The sequence below is a fragment of the Eulemur rufifrons genome, chromosome 4 (assembly GCF_041146395.1).
Source record: "Eulemur rufifrons isolate Redbay chromosome 4, OSU_ERuf_1, whole genome shotgun sequence".
Classification (NCBI taxonomy): domain Eukaryota; kingdom Metazoa; phylum Chordata; class Mammalia; order Primates; family Lemuridae; genus Eulemur; species Eulemur rufifrons.
The window spans coordinates 80,961,804-80,982,093 of NC_090986.1; the positions used below are offsets into that span (position 1 = coordinate 80,961,804).

The following is a 20,290-nucleotide window of genomic DNA, read 5'->3' on the forward strand; positions in this document are numbered from 1 at the left end:
TGTTGTCTACAAGAAACCCACTTTAAATATAAAGACATAGATTAAAAGCAAAGGGATAGAGAAAGATACCATGCTAACACTAATCAAAAGAGGTCTGGAGTAGCTGTTTGATTTCAGATAAACAAGATTTCAGAGTGAGGGAAATTATCAGGGATAAAAATAGGCATTGCATGATGATTTTAAATAAAAGAGGTCAGTTCTCCAAGAAGGTACAATCTTTAATGTGTGTACTCCTAACAACAGAGGACCAAAATACATGAGACAAAAACTGATAGAACTGCAAGGAGAAATAGACATATTCTTGGAGACTATTATACTAGGAGACTTCAAGAGCCTTCTATCATTAATTGACAGATCCAGCATGCAGAAAACCAATAAGGATATAGCTGAACAGAACAGCACAATCAATGAACTGGATCTAATTGACACTTATACAGTACTTCATCCGAAATAGCAGAATATACATTCTCAAGCTAACCAGAAACCATTTGCCAAGATAGACCTTCGGGTCATAAAACACACCTAAAAAACTTTACAAGAATAGAAATCATACAAAGACCACAGTGGACTTAGACTAGAAATCAGTTACAAAAAGATAGCTGAAAAATCTCAAAATATTTGGAGATTAAGCAAGACACTTCTAAAATAACATATGGATCAAAGAAGAGATCGCAAAAGGAATTTTAAAGTATTTTGAGGCCAGGCGTGGTGGCTCACACCTGTAATCCCAGCACTTTGGGAGGCTAAGGTGGGAGTTTGACACCAGCCTGGGCAACATAGCAAAACCCCATCTCTACAAAGAATTCAAAAATTAGCCAGGTGTGGTGGTGCATGTCTGTAGTCCTGGCTATTCAGGAGGCTGAGCTGGGAGGATCTCTTGAGCCCAGGAGTTGGAAGCTTCAGTAAGCTGTGATCGCGTCACTGCACTCCAGCCTGGGTGACAGAGCAAGACCCTGTCTCTAAAAAATTTTTTTGAATAATATAAAAAAATATATATTTTGAACTAATGAGAATGAAGATACAACTTACCAAAACTTGTGGGATGCATTGAAAGCAGAGCATATAGGGAAATTATTAACATTAAATGTTAAATGTGTATGTTTGAAGAGGGATCAAAAATCAATAATCGAAGATTATTAAAATTAATACCACTATACATGTAACAGAATTCAACTTATTCCCCCTAAATCTATTAAAATAAAAAAGGAAAAAAATTAAAGCAGAAATCAATAAAATTGAAAAAGGAAGTTAATAGAAAAAAATTAATGAAATCAAAAGCTAATTCTTTAGAAAGATCAATAAAATTGATAAACCTCTAGCCAAACAAAGGAGGGTTGGGGGAATATATATTATATTTATGATTCCTATTCTGTAAGAAGCCTATGAAAGAAAAGAATAAATTATTTTAAAAGTTGACTATTTTCAAGTAAGTAACCTTAAGTTTTTCAAATTTCTTTTAGGAAAAATTGTTCTTTTATTTGGAGAAAATACCTTAAGGGATCCTATCTAGTTATGAAAAGAAATACACTTTGGGTATAGCCAAAAACGTAGAAAGTTAGACATAGATGAGTTAATTTTTTTCCACATAATGAAGAAATAGGAATTTTGAAGCTGTCATCTGGCATCTTCAGAAGAGGATTAGGTTCCTAAAAGAGAACTCTAGGAAGGAATGATCTAGAAAACCAAGTGGGAAGTGTGGCTGAAAGGAGGGAGTACCCTTCTTCTACCCCACCCCTCACTTTTGAGATGGAGGCTCTACCTTGGGCTCTGTGTCCAAGAAGGCTGAGAACACTGGGGCTCTGAATGCTCTTGATCCTTCACATAAGACGGTGGTTTCACACTGAGAGAGGCAAGTCAAGAAGACCTGAGGTTACCGTCACCCACCTTCTAGAGTGGAGGTGTCTCTCAGCACTCAGAGAGAGGTATGCCATTGTCCCATTCCCAGCTCCAGAGCCCAGGCCCAGAGATTTCTGCAGGGGCCTGGGGGTAGCTGAAGCAGGTAAAACAAATAAACAAATAGCTCCTTCTTCTCTGCCCAAAGAAACTGACTTTGTTTTCAACAGAAAATGGAGAAGTTCAGGCCTAAAGGACACTGTCAGAAACAGGTGGGTCAGTTGTGGTGAGGAAGGTAATTGGGAGGACATGACAGATTGAGTGAAGATAACAGGGTAAACTGTAAGCTGGCTACTTTGTGGAAGAGAACTGGGGAAATAGCTGGGAGGAGCCCTCCAGGAGTCATACAAATATTAAACATTGATCATGGGAATTATTCCTTCAAAAGAGCCCAAATTTGATTGGATCATCTCTAGAGCAGTTTATGTCCCAGGGCATTCTTGAAAATTAGTAGCACAATCAGCTGGTGTTTGGTGGAGCTTTAACATTTGGGATAGTCAAGAAGAAAGACCTAGGGAGCTGCCAAAACTGTCATCCCAGGGTGACTGTGTTCATAGCCGAAGCTGTGCCTCCCTCAGGAGCAACTTCAGGCTTAGCTTTGGGGATGTGGGGATAGGGGACAGTCTTCACTAGAGTACTACAGCCAGGCACTGAACAAACAAACAAGCGAATAACAGTAGCGAGCCGGGGGAGAGGGGCAGTTGGGACTTAGAGTTGCTACAATATATTATTTGAAATGTCCAGTTTCCAACAAAAAATTATGAGACATGCAAAGAAATAGGGAAGTATGACCCCATTGGACAAAGCAGGCCACAGAAACTGCTTGTGATTGCAACCAGATATCCCATTTAGCAGAAAAATACTTCAGAATAGCCATTATATGTTCAAAGAACTAAAGTAAACTATGATTAAAGATTATAACATTTTCACTTTTATTATTCATTGGAATGCAATTAAACTATCAGAAGGCATTTAGCTAAATCAAGAATTCAGTAATTTTGCAGGCCAAATAATACACCCTTTATACATATGATGTACTTCACCTTCATTTTTCATCATGGATAAGAAGAATAATAATCTTGGTTGCATTCCTACAGATCATGATGAACAGCAAAACAAGGAAAAGCAGGGCCAAGCCACTGACCCATGATCTCCATGTATAAATAGAAAGATACAAAACAGTCTAAGATTTATTAGATCCCAAACTCATTTTTCCCTGGTATTCACCTTTTTGAATTCTTTTCAAACAATACACTTTATTAATAGTGGTTGATGAGGCTTGTGTAAACCATCTCCTCATGCCTCTTTAAAGTGGACACTCATTCTCCCTTGTGCCGTGGTAGGCTTGGGGGAGCTGAGTGTCATCCTCGTGTGTACTCTAAAACCATGAAACATGTTCCTTTGAGACTTAGGTGATCTAGCCAAAACACCATTTGCCCTTCTTTAAGTTCTTTTCTACTAAATTCTATTAGCCTTACAGTTCTTTATTCTCAATTCAGTGACCTACATTCTTGCCATTCACTTCCTATGTCCATTACCTGGAATTGCTCCAGGTTTTAAATCTCCAATTTCAGTATCCCACTCTCTGGCAACAACTTATTAATTATCCTACCACGTTACCTACTTTCTAATACCCAATACACCTATTCACTGACCTCAAAAAACTTCTAGTCTCAACTATTTCATTATTCCCAGGCTTTTCCCTCCGCTGGATCTTCTTCCTACCCTGCAGCTACAGGGTTTGTCATTGTGTCACTCTTTAGTAACCACTCGCAGATATCTTTCCCTTTTGTTCTTGTTGAACTCAGCCTGCTACGGACTGCTGGAGAAAATCAAAGGATTGTATATAGATTGGAGCCACTAATTTTTTTTTTTTTTTTGTCTTTTTTACTCAAGACTTGAACATTGAACATATATATATATTTTTTTTTAAACAGAGTCTCAAAGGTAGCCTTAGGTAGAGTGCAGTGGCATCATCATAGCTCACCGCAACTTCAAACTCCCAGGCTCAAGTGATCCTCCTACCTCAGCTGCCCAAGTAGCTGGGACTACAGGAATGCACCACCACACCCAGCTTATTTTTCTATTTTTTTATAGAGACGGGGGTCTCACTCTTGCTCAGGCTGGTCTCAAACTCCTGGCCTCAAGTGATCCTCCCGCCTTGACCTCCCAGAGTGCTAGGATTACAGCACTAGTGCTAGGATTACAGAGTGCCCGGCCAGGAGCCACTGAATTCATAGTCTTCAACTTCACCTAAATTCTCAAAATCATCGTACACATTAATTAGCTTTCTCCCAGTTCCTTAATCAGCTCTTCTGAACTTTTGCTTCTTTTTTCAACCTTTTTGTTTTTTCATATCCTTCCTTCACTTTTATGATATGTTTTCCCTATTTTTAACTGAGCCAATTAAGGCCATAAACCAAGGAGTGCTTGAGATCCCTTTCTCACTGCCTGAGAACCTGTCTACACCCTTCCTGACCTTTCTAATTGGAATAGTCCCCCTCACCCTGCTGAGGCTTAGTGTGGTTAGAATTTATAGTTCTTATCTTTGTCACTTTATATTGTAGCTGTCTGATTTGGGGCTAGTTTCCTAATCTCTATGAGATTGTTTCCTGCTCAGTAAAATTGAGTATCAATTATTAAGTGTGAGAACGCAGAATCTCCCAAACTTGCTTGGTAGGAAATTCATGGCTGGGGTGAGGCAGGAGGATCGCTTGAGCCCAGAAGTTCCCAGGCTGCAGTGAGCTATGATCATGCCACTGTACTCCAGCCTGGGCAACCGAATGAGACCCTCTTTTTTTTTTTTTAAAAAAAAAAAAAAAAAGGAAATTCACTTGGGACACTTGTTAAAAAATCTCAGGTCCTTCCCTGGTGGTCCAGTGGTTAGGAAAAAATAAATTCTCAAGTCTTATCTTCCCCCTACTCACACACTGGGAGATTTTGATTCAGAGGGTCTGAGATAGGGCCATAGAATCAATCTATTATACCCCCTCCCTCTATCTACCTGTATCTCTTATATGCCTATATTTTTAACAAGCACCCTCCAGGTGATTGTTTTGATCAAACAAGTTTGAGAAATATCTGAACATGTGTGAAGGTGCCTTGGGATGCTGGGTGTCATTGTAATAGAGGTGAAGGCATATTAGAGTCATTGGGACCTGGGGGCGAGCCTGTCTCTTCCACTTCCCTAGCCCCATTGGAACCTTAGATAAGCTGCCTGACCTGTTTCCAGGTCTATAAAATAGTAATATCTACATCACAGTGTTGTTAGGATGATTACGTTAGAGAACATGAGAAAACCTGCAACTGCTATAGGTTAAAATTAATATTCCCAATTAAAAGACTAAACTTTTTTTGTTTTTAAGCACAAAGATATTTAAAAGACCAAAATGGACTCTAGCTTTCAAGTCGATAAGACCCCTTAGAAATCTTATTTCTAAGAAACTCCTAGAAACCATCCACATTGCCATCTCAAATTCTTGGTTTATTTCCTACCTTCAAAATGTCAACAATGGCTTCCTAGGGTACTTTCTGAGTTGAGTGTAAGGATTAATCTCTTTTTTTAAAACTGAGGAGACTAGCCTTTATTGTCTAAAAATAAAAGTGCATGTGATAATTTATGACATAATTTTAAGAAAAGCATTATAAGGCATATGAATCACGGTCAGTTTATTTTAAGCTAAATATGTAAAGACAAGTAAAATACGTGTATTACACAGTTTTCTGGAGTTCATCAGCATTGTATTACTACCTCTTTTCATATACACATTCACACAGGCACTTAGATTTGTAAATTAAATGGTAACTTTTATCTATTTAAGGATCTCATGATAAAATAGCATCTAACGTTAGAATCTAGAGTTCTTTGTCATTGGCTGTCATAATAGTTTCTCAATGAATAAAAATTATTGCAGAATAGTAATACGTAAGCTTACGAGCATGATCATAGATGTTCTAAAAGGTGTAATGTCATATTCACAACTAATATTTTGATTAATAATGTAAAAATAAAATCTCGACAGTTTATTACTACCAAATAGTACAGCTTGTCCTCAGTGGATTTGTAGTTCAAGTTAAGCAATCCAAACTACAGAAAGGCACATCTGAAAGCACTCATTTTTTCTTAATGTATCACCTGAATTTTCACAGACATGTAATTGTACTAAAGGAACTTCGCAGATAAGGTAATTTTGAGAGCAAGAAGTGAAAGTTTGTGATGCACGTGACTTATTAAGAGGTAAAATATGGGGCCGGGCTCGGTGGCTCACGCCTGTGATCCTAGCACTCTCGGAGGCCGAGGGAGGAGAATAGCTTGAGCTCAGGAGTTCGAGACCAGCCTGACCAAGAGCGAGACCCTGTCACTACTAAACATAGAAAAATTAGCTGGGCATCATGGCATGCGCCTGTAGTCCCAGCGACTTGGGAGGCTGAGGCAGGAGAATTGCTTGAGCCCAGGAGTTTGAAGCTGTGGTAAGCTATGATGATGCCACTATACCCTACCAGGGACAACCCAGAGAGACTCTGTCTCAAAAGAAAAAAAAAAGAAAAAGAGGAATTCCCAGCATTCAAGAGGTAGCTTTCTAAATCATGAATATGTTTTTTTAATCAGTGAAAGTAAAAAGAGCCTTATTTTGATAATCAGGTGAAAAAAGAAATCATGTTTGGCAAAAATTAATTTATGCTGTAGACAACTAGGATAAGTCAAAGATGGTTATAAGATTTCATATGTATGAAATAGGGTGAGTGAAATTGAAAATAGATCTTGCAAAAAACTATGGCCCCTTTCATCTTATCTCTGACTCATAATTTTGGTTTAAGGATACTGGCTAAAATTGTAAGGCTTTATTTTTCATAAATATTTAGTTGTTTGTTTTGTCTTTTTAAATGACTCTCAGTGCAAATTGACTTTTATCAAGGAATGTGGGCACTAAATAATGTTCTTCTTTACTATAGGTAAAACTTTAGTCAAGAAGCTAACAAATAAGGTAAGCAACATGTAGGGTGTTTTTCCTTTGTTTTTGGTAAGATAGAAGATAAATTTTTATAAATTAAATTGAAAGATTTTAACATATGTATTCAAAGGATATCGAAGATGCACTGGCAGGAATCCAAACAGCTGGTTGTGGATCAACTTTTTTTAGAGACCTTGGTGATAAAGGTAATTTTGATTTGTTAAGTTTCTAATTATGTTTTTTATTTAACTGAAGTATTAAGGAATTAAGGTATGAGATTTGCACCATGTTATTTAATAGGTGTTTTTAAAACATCACAAAGTATTCATTGAGCCGGGGGTAACTTTCAAACTCTTTGAGCAATTACAGATAAATTATTAAAACATCCGTGTTGATTGAAGTAAAAGTACTGAACACAAATATGATTTTTTAAAAATTGTATTACTTTACTATGGGTTATAAGAGTGTATATCTAAAATCATGTATTCTATACTTATAAAGATAATTATTGGCCATATACAGTGACTCATGCCTGAAATCCCAGCACTTTAGGAGGCTGAGGCAGGAGAATGACTAGAGCCCAGGAGTTCAGGGGTACAGTGAGCTAGTCACCACTGCACTCCAGCCTGGGCAACAACATAAGAACACAATCAAGAGCGAAAAGGCAAGTCTCAGAATGGGAAAAAATATTTTCAAATCATATATATGATAAGGGATTAATGTCCAGAATATATAAAGAAATACACCCCAACTTTGTTCCTTTTCCCACCTGAATTATTAATATCATGGGCTGTTTTATCCACTTAATCTCAGACAGTGGTTGGCAACGTTGGTTGCTGCATTCCTTGAACAGAAAGCAGAATGAGGTTACAGGGCTGGGGGCCGGATTCAGGAGTTGGTGTTTTAACATGTACAGTGTTTCAGTTTAGAATGATGAAAAAGTTCTAAAGACAGTTGTATGACAATGTGAATATACTTAATGCCACTGAACTGTACATTCAAAAATGGTTAAAATGGTAAATTTTATGTTGTTTATTTTACCACAATAAGATGACTTAAGAGACCTATCCACTAAGTACAGTGCAGAGACCTTCTTAGTCTCCTCATTTGAGCATACTTGAAAAAAAATTTCTGAAACAGAGAAGTTAGTAATGCTAGTTGACACTTAAAGATGTTAAGGAATTGTTGATAATTTCTTAGATGTGATAACTGTATTTGGCGTAAAGGGTAACAGTTTTTTTTTTAGGGTCAGCCTGAATTTTTTTACTATGAAATGATATGATATATGGGATTTGTTTCAAAATAATCCAGTGGGAAGTCGGGAGTAAGAAGGGGTAGAGATAAAGCAAGACCACTCAGTTGATAATTATTAGAACTGAGTTTTATCATGTTATTATTTAAGATAATTAATATATATTCATGATATTCTTTCCACTTTTGTATGTGATTGAAGTTTTCATGATAAAAAAGCATTTAATTGTTAATTGTGCTCTTTGCTATTATACCAATCTTATGATTCAGAGGGAAAAAAATTTTTAGCTTAGGGAGCCATGATTGTTTAAGATACTCTTTCTATATTTAATGTAATTTTTTTCATTGCAGGCAACATAAAACCTGACACAATATACTTAAATAGGAAAGAAAGTTTCTTTAGTGACTAGACATAGAGTTAAATTCAAACCCAACTTAATCTAGGGCTCAAAAATCACCAGTATTCATTTTTTAGGCCTGCCAATTAAAGATTGGCTATACTCTTAGGCTCTGAATACTGGCCTTCTGGCAATTCCAGGCACTATACCCTCACATTCCTAAGAATAACATTCTCACATCCTCAAAGCCAAGCACACACACTCAAAGTCAGTCAGTCAACAGTCCAGCGTTCACAACAGAAATCCTAGGGTGCTACTCTGAGTGGCCCAGCTTAGGTCATGGCCCATCCCTGAACTAGTTGCTGGAACCAGACTAATGCAGCCTGCTCAGTAGGTTGGCCCTGAATTACTTGCCCATCCCCTCATCAGTTCCACAGAAGTACAGTGATTGGCTTAGGCCAGTGATCATCTACCTCCAGGGGTGAAGATAGGGTCATCCTACCCAAACTGCATGTTTGAGAATGGGGAAGAATGATTTCCCAAAGGAAAATCAAGTTACTGCTACAACGATTTGATTATTATATTTTAAATAATATCATTTGACTCTTGGTTTATCCAAATCTTTGTTACTCTACTGAATTAATACATTTGCTTTACTTGATGTTATGAACAGTAAAATTTAAGTAGGAATTACATAAAGTGCCATGCAAATATTAATACAACTTGTAGTGGATACCTGTTATTTTCTAGCCAGCGTCCCTTCCTCCTCTCTTTTAGTCACTGTTCTCCAGAGAAACAGAACCCACAGGAGATAGAGAGAGAGATTAATTATGAGGAATTGGCTCATGTGATTATGGAGGCTCCAAAGTCCCATGATCTGCCATCTTGCAAGCTGGAGACCCAGGGAGCTGGTGGTATAAAGCCCAGTCTGAGAGCAGGAGAAGAAGAGATCAGATATCTCAGCTCTAGCAGTGAGACAGGAAAAAAGGAGGGGTGAATTCCTCCCTCTCTGCTTTTTGTTCAACAGATTGAATAATGCCCACCTATGTTGTGTAGGGCATCCTACTTTACAGAGTCTACCAATTCAAATACTAATCTCAACTGGAAGTACCATCACAGATATACCCAGAAATAGTGTTTAATCTGGGCACTGAAAATGTTTAATTTATGGCCCAGTCAGATTGACACTTAAAATTAACCATCACACCCTCCTTACTAGTAATATAGTAACCTAATGAAACGTAGTGTCTTTAAGTTTTAGGACTATACTGCAACTCTCTACTATAAAAATTTTCCACTGTACCAAAGAGAGGTAATTTAAAGTAAAAATATGTTTTTTGAGCCAGGTGTGGTGGCTCATGCTTGTAATCCCAGATGCTGGGCAGGGTGAGGTGGGAGGATTGCTTGAGCCCAGGAATTAGAGGCTGCAGCAAGCTATGGAGCACCTCTTCACTCCAGCCTGGGGGAGACCCTGTCTCTAAAAAAGTAAGATAAAGTAAAAATGTGTTTTTTAATTAGGTGAAGTTCCAATATTAATACCTCTATGTGGTTACTTCTAAACCATCTAACACTTATTTTCTCATGTGTTTTTATTTTATCTCTTTCAGGGCTAATTTCATATACCGAGTATCTTTTCTTGCTTACAATACTCACTAGTAAGTATCCCACATTTTTTCTCAGTGATTATGTGGAATTGTCTGTTCTTACCAAACAGGATTTTGAAAGTTTGGTATTTATGTCTTTCTTATTAAAAATATTATTGGTACCTTAGTTTCTGTATCTACAAAATGATAATATTGGTTAGATTATCCCTTTAGGTCTCTTCTACCTCCTGTGCACTGTGGCACCCTGTAACTTTGTCTCCTTAATAGAATTCTTGTTGAACAGGATAATCATACAGTTAGCCTTTCCTTAGGAATATTAAAAATCCTTGTAAGTCTAAAATGATAGCAAAATAAAAAGTTTTTTTATAAAAAACCCTTCTCTGAGAAAAGGAAATAAAAAGTAATCATCACTATGAAAATAGCCAGGGTACTCAAATTAATTTAAGTTCTCAGGTTAATTTTGCATTGAAAGATGGAACACCTAGTAGCGGAACAGCAGCACTCATGGAAAAGATGTTGGAAAAGGCAGGGGTCAAAGCCTTAACACCCCTTTGGAAATTGTTATAAGAAGAAATCATTACTGTTCTTTGTTTTGGCACTTTTACACATATAGTTTCTGCTGCTTTATTTCAAATTTGAAGGTTTATCTATCTGCAAATAATTTTCTTTTTACCAACATTTAAATAATTATTCATTTTCACTTTATTACAGAGCCCCATTCTGGGTTTCATGTTGCTTTTAAAATGCTGGATGCCGATGGTAATGAGATGATTGAAAAAAAGGAATTTTTTAAAGTAAGTAGATTATTTTAGGTTTATCATTAAACACCTGGATGTTTGTGTGATAATTTTGCATTTCATAAAAATAAAAATTATATTCACTGTTTATATATGAACTGTGAAGAAATTTGTACATTCAAAAATATTAAATTCTCTGTAATATATCATTGAGGAAACCAGTAAGTATACAGAACGTAACATTCTAAAAGGATAAATCAGCTTAAGCATTTTTCAGTGTTTTATTATGATTCTAGCAAATACTATTACAGAAAAAAGGACTTCATAGGATAGGTATGGTTTAAAGAATATGTGTTAAAGATATGTTGAAAATTATTCTTATACCATAAAAGGAATAGACATAATAGAAACTTAAGCCTTCATAAAGAATAGGAAAAAAAATAGAAAGGCCACAATTGGTATAAATTGGTGCAAATTTTCCAGGAGTTTGCAAAGACTGATATTTGAAAAGCTAAAAATATGTTTAAATGGTATTTCCTGAAATGTAACTCTAGGATATCCAACAAGTAAATTTCACTTTGTTCCCAAAAAGTTGGTGGTAATATCATGCAGCCAGTATTGCAGCCATGATCTGATTCCAAGTCCATCCAATTCTAGAGCCCTTCTTTTTTCTCAGTGTGAGCCTTCTGCCTTTGAAGGAGAATTCATAGGATGCTTGAGAAACATCTTGACTCTGAGCTTCAAAATGTTGGGTTTGATCAATGGATAGGATATCCCTATAGAGACAGACAAGTATAATAGGCAACTATGTAGAAACTAAGAATGTAGCCAGGAATAGGGAACATCCTCATAGAGGTGATAATTAAGTCCTGACAATGTATGACCTCAAAGGGGGAGAATGCAGAGTGAAAAGGGATAGGACCAGAGTCTTGGAGAGCAGTTTCATGTTGAGGTCAAGCTAAAGTTGAAAAGTCAAGGAATGAAACTGAGAAGGAACAGAGCAGTAAGCAGAGTGCTAGAGAATTAAGAAAGCCCATTTTACTTTAATGAAGTAAAATAATGGAACAAAAGAATAATGGTGAGGGAGTGTTTAATACCAAAGTCTTTTAAAGGTGGGCAAGTAGGATAAGGACTGAGTAGAGAAGAGAGTCCCTGAAATGTAGGTCAGTAGGAACTGTTACGGAGTGGTAGGGACTGACAGCACAGAGCAAAGGCTGAAGAGGAGTCAATAGGAAGTTCAAAACTGGTAGCAGTAGACAAAAAATAATTCTTTTGAGATATTTGATAATTAAGGAAGGAAATTAAATTTAGCTTAAGGAAGAAAATTGTGCTAAGAGAGAAGTTTATAGCATTAAATGCCTACATCAAAAAAGTAGAAAGATCACAAATTAATAACCTAACATCACACCTCAAGGAAACCGAAAAACAAGAACAAACCAAACCCAAAGTTAGCAGAATAAAAGAAATAACAAAGATCAGAAGAGAGCTAAATAAAATAGAGACCAATAAACAATCAATGAAAAGATTGATGAAAGGAAAAGTTAGTTCTTTGAAAAGATAAACAAAATTGATAAACTACTAGCCAGACTAACCAAGAAGAGAGAAGATCCAAATAAATATAATCAGAAATGAATAAGGAGACATTACAACTGAAACAGGAACTGGGCACACAGCCGGTACTGGTCCACAGCCTGTTAGGAACCAAGCCCAGAGTCCTCTCTCCACCCGCCCAGATCCAGCTCTCCTCCCCAACTGTGGAAAAATTGTCTTCCATGAAACCAGTCCCTGCTGCCAAAACGGTTGGGGACCACTGATAGAAAACAATACATGCAAGTGAGATTTATCAAAGGAATAGAAAATGAGTTTAATGTTTGAGAAATTAATTAGTGCAATATTAACAGAATAAAAGAGAAATCAGGCCAGGCACCATGGCTCATGCCTGTAATCTCAGCACTTTGGGAGGCTGAAGCAGGAGGATCACTTGAGGTCAGGAGTTGAAGAACAGCCTGGGCAACATAGAGAAACTCCATCTCTACAAGAAATTTTTAAAACTTAGCCAGGCCTGGTGGCACATGCCTATAGTCCTACCTACTTGGGAGGCTGAGGCAGAAGGATCACTTGAGCCCAGGAGTTGGAGGTTGCTGTGAGCTAGGCTGACGCCACAGCACTCCAGCCTGGGGAACAGAGCAAGACCTCGTCTCTCAAAAAATAAATAAATAAAAGAGAAACCAATAAGATCATGTCAGTATATGCAAAGCACTTAAAACCTTTTCATGATAAAACTCAGCAAAGTAAGAATACAAGAGAACTTCTTCAATCTGATAAAAAGCATTTACAAAAAATTTAAAGATAACGTCATGCTCTACAAGGTGAAATACTGAATGCTTTCCTCTCAAGATCAGGAACAAGGCAAGGATGTCTGTTCTCACTTCATCCATTCAACATTTTACTGGAGATTCTAGTGATCACAGCAACACAAGGGGAAAACAAATCGATTAACAGATTGTAAAGGAGGAAGTCAAATTTGACTTTATTCACAAATAACATGATTTTATGTAGAAAAGCCTAAGGAACTAACAACAAAAGCAAAGACCACTAGAACCATAAGTGAATTCAGAAAGATCTCAGAATTAAAGATGAGTATGCAAAAATCAACTGTATTTGTATATACTGGTAGCTAACAGTTAGAAGATGAAATTAAGATCAGTTCTACTTAGGGTAGTATCAAATAGCATAAAATAAGTAGAAACAAATTTAACAGGAAACATGCACCAAAAACTTCAAATGTTGCTGGTAGAAACCCAAAGAGGCCTAAATAAATGGAGAAATATAGCATGTTAATGGGTTAGAAGATTCAGTAGTGTAAATATGTCATTTCTTCCAAAATTGTTCTAAAGATTAAATTCTCCCAAGGGAAATCCCAGCAGGCTTTTAAAAAAAAATTTCTTTTGAAATTTTTAAAAGTAATAAATTTTTAAATGTTAATCACAAAAGAAAACAAAAGACTTACTACTACACAGCTACAGTAGTGATGGCATTGTGATACTGACCTACAAATAGATAATTATTAAATACATAAGTGGAAGATAATGAAGAATCCACACTTACATGATCGCTTAATTTTCAATAAAGGCACCAAATCAGTTAGCGGGGAAAGAAATGTGTTTTCAACAATGACACTAGAACAACTGGATATACATGGGAAGACAACTTAGCCATAACCCCTACTTCACACCATATATAAAAATGTGTTTGAGATGGATTATAGATCTAAACCTAAAACCATTAATCTTCTTCGTAAAAAAAAAAAAAAAAACATAAAATATCTTCAGTATCTAGGTGAACAGAGTTTCTTAGGACACTGAACAGAATAACCATAAAAGAAAAAAAACGATAAATTAGTCTTCCAAAATTAAAAATCTCTGTTATTCAAAGATGCTGTTAAGAAAATGAACAGGCAAGCTATAGATTGAGGAGAAAGATTTTCCAGATATCTGACAAAGGGATTGTATTCAGAATATATAAAGAACTCACATAACTTAATAATTCTTTTAAACAAAATTTTAATGGGCAGAAGACTTGTAACCGACACTTCACAAGAGAAATTACACAAACAGGTGATACACACTTGAAGAAAGTGCTCCACGTAAGTCACTGGGGAAATGCAGCTGTTATACTCCCCGCAGAATGGCTCAATTTCAAAGTCTGATTACACTAGATGTTGATGAGGATATACAGGACCAGAATTCACTTTGGAAAAAAGTTTGGCAGTTTCTTATAAAGTAAAACAGACCTACCTGTTATGCTCCTAGATAGACATCCAAGAGAAATTAAAACCTATGTCCACAAAAATGGGATAAGAATGTTTGTGTCATCTTGATTCACAATAGCCAAAAACTGAAGACATGCAAACATCTATCAGCAGGTGAATGGAAAAATAGTGGTATGTTCATAGAGTGGAATAAAACTCAACTATAAATAGGAACAAGCTACTGATATGCAAACGTGGGTGAACCATTATGCAGAGTGAAAGAAGGACAACGCAAAAGAATACATAGTATTTAATTCCATTTATTTAAATTTCTAAACTAAGTGAAACTAATTTAAGTGGGGGGGAAATCAGAACTGCTTCTGTGGGGATGCAAGGAGAAAGGATTAACTAGGAAGAGGCACAGAAACTTTGTCAGACTTGTATGGCTAAGATTTTTGCATTTCAATGTATGTACTTTGTTCCTGAAGAGCTGCAAATAATAATTGGGAGGGGAACAGGGAGTGAGTATGAGCATAGACAAACCAAGAATGGCAGAATACTGATAACCATTGAAGATGAGTAATGTTTATATGGTAGTTTATTATAAAATTCTGTTCACTTATGTTTGAAATTTTCTATAAAAATTTTAAAAGTAGGGGAAGAATAAGCAAAGGGAGACATGTTTGGATATTGAACTTGGTGTTATACCATTTGATTGTCAACTTAAAAATAAAAAGTAAAACAAATATAAAGTTTATCAAGTTTTTTCCCTAATTGGGGGGCAGGGGACAGCGTTGAAAACTGGCTGAGAAATTTAGAAAACTAGAGCTAAACCATTTGCCTAAAACAAACATAATAGAAGTAGCTAAATTTGAAATGATTAATTTGGAATTTATAATTGCAGCAATTTTCAAACTAGTAAAGAAATAGCCTAGAAAAAAACTGGGTGGAGATTTGTCTCCTGATTGATTTGAATCCATAGTTTGAGATTTTGTCTACATCTGATTCTTTTAAAATCCTTGTTTTTTTTTAAATTTGCTTTCCATATGAGGATTGATACAAATGATTTTGAAAGGTAGGTAGGTTTTTTTAATGTACTCAATTTCAAGTATTATTTACAATGTTCTAATTAGTAGAAATGTAAGTATTTAAATTATTTTAATGTTTTGTAAATGCATAAAGGAAAAAGAAGAACATGTATGTGATATAAATAGCTTTTTAAGAACTATATACTTTAAAATGTGGCCATAAATTATCAGTAATGTAAAAGACTTAATTACAAATAAAAATTATCTTGAAAGAAAGACAGACTAATCATGTTTTTATAGAGTGCTGCCTTTGGAACATGTATCTCTTAAGTAAGCCAGCTTTCTTAGTAGAAAAGTGTAATATAATGTTAATACTTCATTATCTATTTTCTCCTTTGATTTTTACATGGTCTAAGAAAAATGATAATATTAGGAGTTATGATGCAGAAAGAATTTAAGTTAATATTTGACAAATAACTGATATATATTTTATAATAATAATTTAGCATCTGTTTTTTAGGTTGTTTTGAAAACTCCAGTAGGCACAAAGGTAAACTCATGTTTGTAATCTTTTTAGCTGCAGAAAATCATAAGTAAACAAGATGACTTGCTGACAGTGAAAACCAGTGAAATAGAATGTCAGGTATGTACAAATAAACTAAGTATTTCCAAACAAATGATATTTATAATAGCTGCTCTGTTCTGTTTATTCGAATATTCTCAGATAGTTACCAATAGATTTATCAGTAACTTAATTTTTTTTTTTTTTTTTTTTTGGAGACAGAGTCTCGCTTTGTTGCCTGGGCTAGAGTGAGTGCCGTGGCGTCAGCCTAGCTCACAGCAACCTCAAACTTCTGGGCTTGAGCGATCCTACCGCCTCAGCCTCCCAAGTAGCTGGGACTACAGGCATGCGCCACCATGCCCGGCTAATTTTTTCTATATATATTTTAGTTGGCCAGATAATTTCTTTCTATTTTTTTAGTAGAGACGGGGTCTCGCTCTTGCTCAGGCTGGTCTCCAACTCCTGACCTTGAGCAATCCACCCGCCTCGGCCTCCCAGAGTGCTAGGATTACAGGCGTGAGCCACCACGCCCGGCCACTTAATTTTTTTAATACACTCATGTGCCTCATAACAATTTTTCTGTCAACAACAGACTGCATATACAACAGTCAGAGCAATAGGCCATACCTTATAGCCTAGGTGTGTAGTAAGCTGTCCCATCTAGGTTTGTGTAAGTACACTCTGTTATGTTCACACAATGATGAAATTGCCTAACGATGCATTTCTCAGAACATATCCCCATTGTTAAGTGATGCATGACTGTTTTAAACAGATGTGCCATATTCATATGTTCCTAACTTCAAAAACTGCACAGGAAAATGTAGGTAGAGCAGGACTTTTCCTCCCAGTCATCCTGTTCTCTTCCGTGGGAAATGGGTACTAACAGTTTCCTGTGTATTCTTCCAGGATATTGTATGCATATATAAGCATATATGTAAATAAGTAAATAGATACATCTATATATTCTTTTTTCTATTTTTATACAAGAAGTAGCCTGCTATATATTGGTCCGTACTTAATATACCTGAATATCTCATTCTTTTTTAATGACTTCATGGTACTTTGTTTTACAGTTGTAGCAGTTTATGTAGCCATTCACCTTGTGAAAAACATTTAACATGTATTCATCTTTTGATATGATACATTTTGAAAATGTATTATATTCAAAAATATATATTTTGAAATAATGCTACATTGAATAATACTATAATTATATCATTTTATATATATGCCAATATATCTGAGGGATAGCTTCCCAGAAATTCAATTGCTGGGTCAAAAGGTACAAATATTTTAAGGTCATTGACAAACTTTGATAAATATTGCCATATACCTTCTATTGAATATGAATCAAATTTCATTCCCACCAATAGTGTATATTATATATTAGTAAATTATCCACTGACAATCTTTTAATCAATTGTTTTTCCACATTATGCTTTTCATGAGATTTTCTTAAATTTCCTAATCATTTCACCTTTTAGAGCATGTTTGCTTCAAAATTTACAAATTATCAAAATCACAGTTCTTTTTTATATTTCAATGTCTTTGAGCAGTTCTGTACTGAACTTCTTTGTCTCACATCGAAGTCCCTGAATGGTATCCCCTTTTCCTAGATGTACATGTCCTGTGTGTTCCCACTGTACCCTGTATGTCCGTAATCATAACAGCTTGTCATACATTAATATAATTGTTTAATTATTTGTGTCCTCCTCTACGATGAAGGTGTCATGCCTCTCTTTAAAGTTGTGTGAAGTTAGGGAGCAGCGCACTAGACCATCCTCACTTCTGACATCAACTACAGAGTTCAATGGGACCCCTAAGACCACTCTGAGACTTGACAATTCACTGGAAGGACTCACATAACGCACTGAAAGTTATGATGTTCATGGTTACAATTTATTACAGTGAGAGGATAAAGATTAAAATCAGCAAAGGGGAAGAGGCATAAGGGCAGAGTTCCAGAAAGTCCCACAAGCAGAGGTTCCAATTGTCCTCTCCTAGTGGAATCATGGGCAGTGCTAACTTTCCCAGCAACAATGTGTGATAATATGCATGGAGTAGTGCTAAGCAGCGAAGTCCCCTTAAGCCTTGATGTCCAGGGGTTTTATTGGGGTTAGTCATGTAAACCTGTTTGGCTGCCCACTTGGCTGACCCTAGTCCCCAGCTCTTCCAGAGGTAAAGCTGATCCCTTTGGCCCAAAATCCCCACCCTAAATCTAATTGTTAGACTATCTGGTGTGGCCCAAGGCTTCCAGGTAAACAAAGATACTCTTTCTTAGAGATAACCTCCCAACACCCCAGGGCAAAAGCCAGACCTCTATTTGGGTAAGGTTAATTCTTTGTTATACAAGTTGTATTCATTGGCCTGGTAAAGTACCAGGCATGCACTACATGCTCAGTTAGTAATTTTTAATGAAAGAACAAATATCAGATAGACCTAACATATTTAATCATTGACCTGTTAATTGCTGATTAAGATTGTTTCCAAATATTTGCTGTTAGAAGTTGGCCAGGTGTGTTGGCTCACACCTGTAATCCTAGCACTTTGGGAGGCCGAGGTGGGAGGATTGCTTGAGCTCAGGAGTTCGAGACCAGCCTGAGCAAGAGCGAGACCCCGTCTCTACTAAAAATAGAAAGAAATTATCCAAACAACTAAAAATAGAAAAAATTAGCTGGGCATGGTGGCTCATACCTGTAGTCCCAGCTACTTGGGAGGCTGAGGCAGGAGGATCGCTTGAGCCCAGGAGTTTGAGGTTGTTGTGAGCTAAGATGACACCACAGCACTCTAGCCCGGGCAATAGAGTGAGAGACTCTGTCTCAAAAAAAAAAAAAACCAAGGAAAAGGAAAGCAAAACAAACCCAAAGCAAACGGAAGTAGGAAAATAAGAGTGATAAGATCAGAAGTCAGTGAAATTGAAAACAGAGAAGCAGTGGGGAAAATCAGTGAAACAGCTGGTTCTTTGAAGAGATCAATATTGACAAACCTCTGACAAGACTGACAAAGAAAAAAAAATACACATACTGCCAATGTCAGGAACGTAACTGGAACTATCACTACAGACCCTCTAGCCATCAAAAGGACAATAAGGAAATACTACAAACAATTCTACACATACTATTTTGACAACTTTGATAAATGGACCAATTTCTTAAAAAACACAAACCACAATCACCCAATAAAGTAGATCATTTGAATAACTCTTAAAAAAATTGAATTCATAACTTTAAAACTCCCTGAAAGGAAATCTTCAGACCCTAGGTAGTTTTACTGGAGAATTCTACTAAATGTTTAAAGAATTACTAATTCTATACAGTCTCTTCTAAGAGGAAGAGAAGGAAGAAGGGGAGAGAACACTTCCCAATTCATTATATGAAGCTAGTATTATCCTGATACCAAAACCAGACTGAGACAATACATAAAAAGATGACAAACCTATATCTCTCAAGAATGTGGACATAAAAATTCCTAATAAAATTTTAGCAGATAAAATTTTAGAAAAAAATTATGTCATGACCAAGTAGGGTTTATTCTAAGGATGGTTCAGTATTCCAAAAGCAATCAGTATAATCCAGCATATTAACAGATTGTAGAAGAAAAATCACATAATCATATCAATGTAGAAAAAGCGTTTGACAAAATTGCATTTGACCAAAAAAAATACTTTTTAAAAGAAGCACTCATTAAAATAGAAATGGGGGTGGGAGGGAGGCATTCAACTTGGTAAAGAACATCCACAAAAACCTACAATTTACATATTTAATGAAGACAGACTGAATACTGTTTCCCTAAGATCAGAAATAAGGCAAAGATGTTTACTCTCACTACTCTTATTCAACATAGTGCTGGAAGTTCTAGCCTCTGCAATAAGGCAAGACAAGAAAATAAAAGACCTACTGATTGGAAAGTAAGAAAGGAAACAGTCCCTACTGTAGATGGCATTGTCTCTGTCAAAACTCACAAGGAATCAGGAGGAAAAAAAAAAAAACTTTCTAAAACTAATAATTGACTTTGGGAAGGTCACAGGATATAGGATAAATGTACAAAAATCAATCACATGTGTATATACTAGCAGTGAATACCCAGATACCAAAATTTAAAATACAATACAATTCACAATTTTGAAAAGTAATGAAGTCTTCTCAGCAAATGTTGCTGGTACAACTGGATATCT

General features: G+C 36.1%; 1 protein-coding gene across 1 annotated transcript in view; it reads left to right on the top strand.

Moving 5' to 3' along the window:
• Nucleotides 1–20,290, top strand: part of MICU2 (mitochondrial calcium uptake 2) — a 74,600-nt gene that overhangs the window by 37,773 nt on the left and 16,537 nt on the right. The window contains exons 3-7 of the mRNA XM_069467447.1: nt 6,847–6,878; nt 6,976–7,051; nt 10,042–10,089; nt 10,750–10,832; nt 16,132–16,197. Coding sequence (XP_069323548.1) covers nt 6,847–6,878; nt 6,976–7,051; nt 10,042–10,089; nt 10,750–10,832; nt 16,132–16,197 — 305 coding nt within the window. The remainder of the gene's footprint in view (nt 1–6,846; nt 6,879–6,975; nt 7,052–10,041; nt 10,090–10,749; nt 10,833–16,131; nt 16,198–20,290) is intronic.